General features: G+C 43.3%; 1 protein-coding gene across 1 annotated transcript in view; it reads right to left on the reverse strand.

The window, feature by feature from the left end:
* Positions 1 to 7,341, reverse strand: part of LOC139657792 (delphilin-like) — a 43,409-nt gene extending 36,068 nt beyond the window's left edge. The window contains exons 1-3 of the mRNA XM_071535732.1: positions 7,096 to 7,341; positions 5,938 to 6,267; positions 4,213 to 4,367 (exon numbers count right to left, since the gene is read on the reverse strand). Of these exons, the coding sequence (XP_071391833.1) occupies positions 4,213 to 4,367; positions 5,938 to 6,267; positions 7,096 to 7,341 (731 nt within the window). The remainder of the gene's footprint in view (positions 1 to 4,212; positions 4,368 to 5,937; positions 6,268 to 7,095) is intronic.
* Positions 7,342 to 9,879: the final 2,538 nt, after the last annotated feature.

The raw sequence follows: 9,879 nt of genomic DNA on the forward strand, positions 1-9,879 counted from the left end.
AGACACTGATAGAAAATGGTTTAGTTTACAAGGTAGAGCCATAACTGACTGTAAATGTTTGAAGATGAAGATGTTAGTTTGATGTTTGATGAATAGTTATTAAAATCAGAACTGCCTTCTCTTGCTATTCCACAAAACAAAGCCATGAGCAAAACATCAGGCAGAACAGAGGAGAGGTCAGCAAGGGTCGGCTGCTACTTTCAGAACAGACACACACAGATTAGGTATAATATGGGCGGATAAAGTTTAAAAGGAATATTTATATAATCTAGAATTCCACATGATGCCAAACAATACACACACACACACACACACACACACACACACACACCAAGAGATTACAGCCTAAAAGAGGTGCATCACTCATCCTGATGAGTTCTGTCTCTTATAGTAAAGACAGGCATTTATGTTGTTAACTGTTTTACAAGTGGTTGCTGTGAGGGGTGAGGTCGTAATGAGACAAACTGAATGAACAAATTATCAGTAATGCTGAATCGCTTGAATTGATTAATTATTGATTCAAAGCTCTAAATGGTCAACCGGAGAGGTTGAGAGTGGAGCTGGGAGACAAAAAAACAAAAACATCAAACATTAGCAGCAACATTTTGTGCAAGATTTGTCGTACTGCACATACACAAACGCACACACACACACATACACACACACACACACACCATTGAAACATAATTTACAACCTTTTAATAGAAATTATATACAATGCATGTCAGGAGAATTTCATGGTCTGATGCCACAAATATCACAGGCTAGACAAAAATGAAAATAAAGATCTAAAAAATAATAGATATTACTTGTGTATATTTATCCCTACCCTACTGTGATTCAAACACTCACACACTCACTCACACACTCACTCATTCACACACATATACACACAATACACACACACACACACGCGTGCACACTCACACACACACACACACACATACAAAGTGTGGTGCAAGACGATAATTTGTTAATGTGTCAGCCAGCAGCTCATGCATTAAATCATATTGAATTACAAAGCTCATTCTCCTCCCACTGTACCTGCATAATTACATCTATAACTGTCACTTTGCAGTAAAACCAGTGCAGGTGCCAGAACTATAAACAACATGACAAAAACGAATAAAAACCTCCATAAATAAATAACCATATCTGGGAACCTCAGTTTATACAAAACACACTTGAAATGAAACTAAGTGGAGCTGAATTGAATAATATACTCACCCCAAACAACTCATCGTTTTAGCAGTCTGTCATAGTTCACAAATAAAGCAAACCTAGGTAGAAGTTGCAGCATCTAGGTACCAGGTAGTGTTGTGCGTGCCTGCTGCTACAGTGCTGCTATCCCTAAGGTGATGAAGATGAGGGGAAAAAGAGCGTGGTGCATTCAGGAAGCTGCCTTCAGCAAATGTCAGGGGAAAACGGCCACCGCACAGAGAGCGGGGAACAGCCAGAGCTCAGAGCAGAGAATAATGAGAAGAAAATCCATCAGAGCTAAACACTGAAACCCTCTGAGAGAGAGAAAGAGAGAGGGAGAGAAGGGGGAGAGAGGGAGAGAGAGAGAGAGAGAGAGGGGGGGGAGAGAGAGAGAGGGAGAGAGAGAGAGAGAGAGAGAGAGAGAGAGAGAGAGGGGGAGAGAGAGAGAGGAGAGAGAGAGGAGAGAGAGAGAGAGAGAGAGAGAGGGGGAGAGAGAGAGAGGGAGAGAGAGAGAGAGAGGGATAGAAGACAATAGAGAGATGGCATTTATAATGCTATTATTGGTGCTTGTGCAAATAGGAGCATCTCCTCTCATAACACCAACCCTACGAGGGAGCGCGCTCAGTCGACACCTTTTGAATTATTCATGAGCAGCTTCAGACAGAAAAATCCACTTGTGCTGCACCTCAATGCAGGTAGGTAGAGGATAATGAAACTGCCTGGCCTCAAACTCATGGGAAACATTAGTTAGAGTATATCTATACCACTACAAAGAGTTAAAAAGTGTGATTTAGTATCATGCAGTCCAATGCAGTCAGGGAATAAAAGCTCTGATTGGCTCTCGCAGGCTCGTCATTTGCAAAGCCTCCTGTTGGGCAGCATCAGAGACCCCCCCCCCCCCCTCCCCTACACACACACACACACACACACACACACACACACCCCAGATTATGATTTACAAATGCTGCATCTACGTACTTTAAAGCGGCACCATCGAAAGTGACAGATAACTCTTCACTCTTCTTTGTGCACCGACTGCAATCTGTGGACAAACTGTCTGGGGGATAAAAAAGACTTCAGAGGAGAGCCGGCTGGCTGGTGGTTTTGGCACAGAGACGCCCAGATAATTCTGCCTGTCTGAATGCTCTTTCACTTTTAGATATCTAAAGTGAGTTATTCCATTTCACAGCAAATGTAACACACCCTCAAAAAACCTTTCAGAGTCTTGGACTAAACCTCTCGGGCCCAGGAAAAATGGGACTGCATGCCCAAAAGCATTGGTAGGATGAAGAGAATACTAAACTAAAACTGTCTTTATCTCCACCAAGCTTACTGTGGATCAACATCACAGACTCCTCCATGCTGTGACTGCGCTACACGTTGCCAAGCCTCATTTACTCCCTCATTTACCGCTAAAAAAAACACTAAACTCGAGCGCTTCCATGTCCGTTTAGACTCTGAGACCCTGCAGCTTCACTGACTCCAATGACATTTTAAGCGACTTGGAGGGTCACAGTGGATTTACGCTGGCTGGCAGATGGGACCCACCTAAACCACTGAGTGTATAGCTTCATAATGGTTGACACTAAGCAAGACCCCCTCTAATCCGTCCTCCAGCAGAATGAGCAAAAGGAAAAGCCTGTTTACATGGTCATTATGAATTAATCCCTGCAGATTATGTTACTTTTCACTGGGACTTGAAAACGAGGACTGGGGATGTGTTGGATACAATACTGAGGGACAAAACTAACAAATAGGGAGACAAAACTAGGGGCTTTAGCTATTGAGTAACAGCACATAACACTCACTCTTATGACCATTATGTCCCAGGAACATACTTAAGCCAAAGAAGTAGAAAGATAAAGCATTTCTGTGGTCATTACCTGGCCAATTTGTTCAGTTTCACATGGTTTTTGAGGGTGGACTGTTCACTTTACCCCTTGCACCCTGATATTCCCCTTAAATTTCCCCTTAAGTAGCTTCAAAGTTAGAAAAAACTAGAAATAACTGCCCCGCGGCTGTATGCCTCCGCCAATGAACTTTGTTTTATCATTGCAAGGACAATCTTTATTTATTGAACATATATAATTAATGTGATTATTAGGTCAACTTAAAGGATTTTGGTGTCTGCAAAAGTAAGTGACAGCACTTCCACCGTTTTTGTAGAATGACCCAAGATCATTTTCTCAGCTACAGTGGTAAGCAAAACATTATGATGTCACAGTGAAGTTGACCTTTGAACTTTTGGATATAAAATGTCATCACTTCATCATTTTATCCTATTAGACATTTGTGTGAAATTTTGTCAGAATTAGCGTATGAATTCTTGAGTTATGGCCAAAAACGTCTTTTGTGAGGTCACAGTGACTTTGACCTTTGACCTTTGACCACCAAATTCTAATCAGTTCATCCTTGAGTCCAAGTGGACGTTTGTGCCAAATTTGAAGAAATTCCCTCAAGGTGTTCCTGAGATATGGCGTTCACGAGAATGGGACGGACGTACGGACAACGGAGGCATACATTTTTTTTTCCATAAAGTACGACAATGTCACATACTCTATATATATATAGAGTACTGTATATAAATATATACTCTATATATTCTGTATCTGCTCATTCCAATGCTTCATTAAAGATAAAGCACGCTTACACTGACTGAAATATTCAAACCTCAGACGCTGCACCATCACATCAAATGGAAAAAATCTAGATCATCATTATACACATTTCCCTCTACTTCTGCATGACATATTTGGTATCTTTGGAAACCTTTGGATCTTGACTAAAATTTAAAAGAAAGTTCTGTGGGTTAGAATAAAGTTTGGCCGCGCAACATGCGATGGTAATGATGGTGGAAGAGGTTAAGAAATCAAACACTGACTTGTCTTTCAACTTTGAATTTCCCAACCTTTCCACTGAACTTGTAACCATCTTTCAACTCTTTTCTCTTCTTTCTACTACTGTGCCATAAAGCAATCCAAAGTGACGGGAGCAGACACCTGTGAGTCTCACCTGATGCTGGAGATGAGCTGCCGCTGCTCATCGGTGATCAGTACGTCTGGCAGGACTAAAGCCAGCCAATCAACTTTCTTCTCCGCTGCGTACTGCTTCAGCACAGCGAAGAGTCTCTCCTTCACCTCTGGATCATCACCCAGAATCTGCTCAATCTGACGGGAGATGGGATGATGATGTTAGAGGTTTGGGTAGTTTGGTAGACCGAGGTATAAAAAAAAGGGCAAATGCAGTCCCCTCATAGTCTTACAGCATTGCTAACCAGATTTTTTGTGACCTTAACAAAACTTTACCTGTCATACAAAGATACAAGATAAATCCACTCAGGGCTGAACTACATGAGTCTGGTCTCACAATCACTTTTTTGACTCGTCTCGGTCTCTGGCCCATTTTGACTCAGACTTGTCTTGGTTTCTGCCTAATGAATGCTCTACTTTTTCCCACCTACCTAAACGTTTTCCACCTGGTCCACCTTTGTATATTTTCTCCTCTGCACTATAAACAGTTTAAGGGATTACATCTGGGTATTGTGTGGACATTAAACTTCTAAGCATTGATTGAGTCAAAATCCTACACATTAGATGTTTACTACAGTTTAGTTCGTCCTTAAGAAACTCCTTAAGCATTATTTTTACATTTGGAAAGACATGTACACTCTTTACTGTCTATTTTGGTCTTGAGTAGGACTCGATTTGTTCTGGTCTTGGTCTTGACTTGGTCTCAACCCTCTGTAGACCTAGACTTGACTCGAACTCGACTGGACCTGGGGTCAGTTGCATGAACTTGGTCAAGACTAGTCTAAACCTTAGACTGGTCTTAGATTATCAGGTTAGGCTAGTCTAATTAAGATTTTCTGTTGAATAAATATTAAGACTGACTTGAGTTTAGGCCGACTTGATGCCATAGCGACAAAGTCGGCCTAACCTTCAGAGTGCACAATTTAAAGACCCTATAGACAACTTTTTTGCTTTAACTTATCATTATGAAGTAAATGTTGATTGCACAGTGTAATGGCTATAGAATAATGACACCATCAGCGTTTAGATTGGTTCCCTATAAGCCTCGCTTTCACTATGCAATTCTGTCTGCCACCGGGTACGATCTCCCGGGAGAATTTACGGCACAAAGGAAGTGCGTCATCCATTGCGCAACCAAAAGAGGAATAGGATAGTTTTCCCCGGTAGCTATTGGCAGCGTTAGCCATGTTGCTAACGCTACCGCTAGCAGCCAGAAAACGAACCAGGAGCTACAAGGAAGCCAGGACCAGAAACAAACATAGATGTTTGTTTCTGAAACAAAAGAAACAAACATCTAACTGTTTGTTTCTGGCTGCTAGCGTTAGCAACGTTAGCCATGTTGCTAACGCTAGCTACCACAATACCACTTGGAAACGCTGGGGGGGGGGACAACGGGGGGGAAAGTTGAAAAGTTGTCTGCATCCACTTTAAATACTGTAGCTATTTCATACAAGATGGCAAATTTTTGTTTTTTGGAAAGAGCCTTTTCTAAAGCCTTTTCTTTGAAAAGAGCGCTTTCTTCTAAATAACTCTGAAGAGTTTTTTAGAAGAAAGCGAGTGTTTAGAGACCTAGTGGAGCGACTGCGATTTCTGAGAAAATCTGACTAGGTTTATGTGTCTGCAACTGGCCCCTGGTCTTAGAATTAACTTGAACCTGAGATGATGATCTTGACTTCAGCCTCGACCCCACCTCACTCTCTGAGCTCACCTTCCTGTTGAACTCCAGAGCCTTGTGTTTGCGGTCCAGCCTCATCCCGTCTATTCCCAGCTGACTGTCCTCTATGCTGCTGCTGCGCTTCTGCCTGGAGCCGAGGCACAGCACGCCCAGACGGAGCGTCCTGCCCTGCGAGGCCTTGATCAGCGCCGCCGCCGTCTCGTGCTGCCGGACGGGGATGCCGTTCACCTCCATGACGTAATCCCCGGCCCTCAGGCCCCCCCGGCCAGCCGGAGAGCAAGGCGAGCAGTCCTCCACCAGCAGGGGGCAGTCTCCAACGATGGTGAAGCCGAAACGACCGTCCGGACCTGGTGTGATGTCCATCTAGAATGCAGGGGGAAATACATAAATACATAAAAGCTGCTAGATAGACTGTAACTAACTGTAACTGTAACTATAAATGTTATCACAGATACAACAAAAATCCCTCATGTCAAGGAATGTTTTTACTCTTACGTACAATTACACACCAGACGCAATTTCACGAGGTGAACAGTTTGCCCCCATTCATTGTCTACGAGAAGCGAGTAATCATGTGCAGACAGTGTGACGGGAAAAGCGGTGATGCGAACCAGGCGATGAGCAAAAGTTGAAAAAGTTGTATATTATGCAAATGAGCTCAAAATGGTCACGGCACAAAAACCAATCACATTTGGGCAAAAATCCAGTTCAATATTGGCTGATAATTGGAAAAATAAGAGACTTGGGTACCTAGCCTACAATTCCTACTGACACAGGATGAATTATATTCATTACTGATTGTGAATTTTTAGTTAAACACTGTCCAAAATTGGACATGCTGACGTGTTCACTAGCTAGCTAGCTTGTTAGAGTAAAGCATTATTTCAAGATTACATTTTCCAGACATCTAATTACTTGGGCAAAATGAAATTAAGAAAATGATAAAATACAAAATGGGTCTACATAAACAAATAATATTAAACAAACAAATAATTTGCTCCGATGCCTGACGCCAGAATAGCCTACAACCAGTGAAACTCCCACAAGTGATGACTTTTGATAGAGCAAAGCAAAGCAAAGTGTTCAAGGTCGTGGTTGGTCTGCATGTACGGTTACTGCACTATGAAATATAATTCCACACACATTAACCTATATATGCATTCGTGTGATGGGATTCAAGAGGCGGGTGACCTGCTGTATGCGCGACACCACTCCGATGCTGGGCGGGATGTTCTTCTGGGTCTGGGCGATGGCGATGACGGCCTGCGCGCCGAGCGTCGACACATTGTGGCCCTCGATCTCCAGGACCTGGTCCCCCGGCTGCAGCCCCGCCAGGTGGGCGCTGCTCCCCTCCTCCACGGACAGGATGTAGCTGGGTCCGTGCCCTCCCAGCTGGAAGCCAAACTCCTCGGGCCACCCCTGGTTGGACGTCGGCATGTTGAGGACTTGAGGGAGGGGAGGGAAGGGAGTGAGGCGGGAGATAAAAGGATGTTAGATTTGGGAATGGAAAAAAAGTGAAGAGAAGAAGTCTCATAATCCAACATCTTCAGGTCTTCTTTGGTAGTTTGGAGGACAAAAACCTGAGAGGCGATGACACAGCATGCTAAAACAGATGAAGACTCACATATTTTATACACACTAACATTCAAACACGCAAACACTGGCATACCTGCTAATAGCATCGATGTCAAACCTATCAGTTTCAAAAACAAACCCTGGGATCAAATAATCCTTTGCATGTTTTAAAAGAGATTAAATGCTGGGTGTTCGCGCAGTGTCTCTCCTTCCTCCAGCTATCTCTCCTGTCTGGAGTTGTTCTCTCGAGTGCGGCTCTGTAACCCTCTGCGCTGAACCATGACACGCTCACTGGTCCCTGACCTGGTTCACAAACTCCAAAGGAGCCAATCAAATTAAGGCATCGCAGAGATTTTGACCTTGATGAGCCTGAGGGGAAAAGTTTCTCCAACAACTCTTTCACTCAGAGGACATGCAGCTCTTTGCTGTTGAATGCCTTTGTAAGCAAGCTGCATACAAAACAGCATTAAATAACAAGTAAAAGAGAGAGAAATGACAAATATATAGGCCATCATATCTTAAAGGCCAAATTTTGGACTTTGAAATGTAAGCTGGAATATTAAAGTGAGAATGAATTAACCCACATATTACATTTTTCCGAAAACATTCCTGATATGAGTCTTACTACTGCCAAATACAGAATTACAAAAATGTAGATCTTTTGTTAAAGATAATCTACCATTAACCCTACAGTTCAACAGGAGGGTGATGATGTGATTCACAGCCTCCAAAGCCACGGCACAGCAGGATTCACACAGTGGACGAAGCTGATGAAAGACTTACAGAAATCTTTAGGCGGATACCGAGAGCCCCGTTTGCTCTGCCGAAAAGAGTATCTGCCTTTTTTGACCTGCAAGAACTTCTTCATCTTGAATATCAAAATAGCAGGTGGCCTGCTACCGGGCTAATATCCAATATCTGTCCTCTCAAATATAAAAGTACAGCAACAGAGAAAAAAAAACACAACCCTAAGTCAAATTGAAGGGGTGAAGATTTCAAAACACTGCCCCATCATCAGAGTCCTCCACACTGAAACCATAGCAGCCTCCACATGAGCACGGGGTGACTGTGCAGGAAAAGCGAGTGAAGTCTCTCTGTGAGTGTGTCAAGGAGTTAGTCCTGCGTCTCATCCCTGATTCATCCTAGGGCCGGCCCGCTTGCACAGTGTTAATCAGAAAACTGGGACGCGTGCACCCGCGCCACTCCGTTCCTTAATAATTCTCTCTCCAAAAAGGGTATTGTGAGGCCTCATTTTTCTATAAATACACCGATGTGTCTTTTTCCTCCTCCTCCTCTCTTGGCTAGGTGGCTCTCCAAGGGGCCGCTCCTGGCCCAGAATCACTCAGCGTCGATGCAAGAAAGCTTGATGAGTACTAACTGGAGCGTCTGCCTGCCTGGAAGTCTGTGTGTGTGTATGTGTGTGTGTGTGTGTGTGTGTGTGTGTGCATGTGTGTTTCCCTATATGTGAGCAGGCCTAAATGCTCAGTCCATTGAGAAGGAGCAGGGGCAATTTAAGACTTTGGCCCATAGGATTAGCAGGATTAAGGGATGAATCTTCAGATCCCCCTCCACCCCTCGTGTGTCATGAACAGGAACACACGCCCCCCTCCCTCAATCACACAGAGAGCTGTGAAAATCCTCACTGACCCCTGGTAGGCAATATGCTGTACCCTCGGGACACAGCACTTCAGCGTGTGTGATAAAAACACTGCAGTCACAAGATGCAGTCTATGTCAGACACTGAGCATCAGTCAAAGCTGGAGAGGACATGCAGGAAAACACTCGGGATTTTACAATTTAGTGCAACAGCAGAATGAGTTTCATATTCTAGATCAGTGGTTCTCAACCGTTTTGGCTTGTAACCCCTTAAGATGAAGAAATTCCTACTTGCGACCCACCTGTCACAGACTGCATATGGTGGTAAACAGATCAACCAAAGAATGATTTTCCTTTTTCAGGTTGTTTCATTTGATTAATTATCAGAGGAGGCCTAGAGGCTCTGAAAACTATTCAGAATTTATAAGAAAAAAAGCAAATATTTGAGAGAAATCTGAAAAAATACACATGATAATAAATTTGTATAGTAGAAATATGTTTTTTTTCCTATCCCAAATAGAAAAGGTGGGAAGCCGTATAAAGCACAAAACAAGAGGTTTATTTGCTGTAAATAGTGCTAAAAAATACAAGCACTTCAAAGCAATAAATGAACAGAAATATAGGCTTGGTTTAGCAGCTACTCAGATGCAACACGTTTCAAGCTTGGCGCTCTTCCTCAGGCAGACCATAAATCATGTCGGGACCCCCCCAAAATGATCTTGTGATCCCCTGGCTGGTCCCGACAACCCAGGTTGAGAACCACTGTTCTAGATCACCAACATTACAGGCAACCAGTAATAAGGA

This window comes from Centroberyx affinis, unplaced genomic scaffold, assembly GCF_046629955.1.
Source record: "Centroberyx affinis isolate AG114_WGS23_722 - 3 ecotype Tasmania unplaced genomic scaffold, CSIRO-AGI_Caff_v1 ptg002757l_1, whole genome shotgun sequence".
Taxonomy (NCBI): Eukaryota; Metazoa; Chordata; class Actinopteri; order Beryciformes; family Berycidae; genus Centroberyx; species Centroberyx affinis.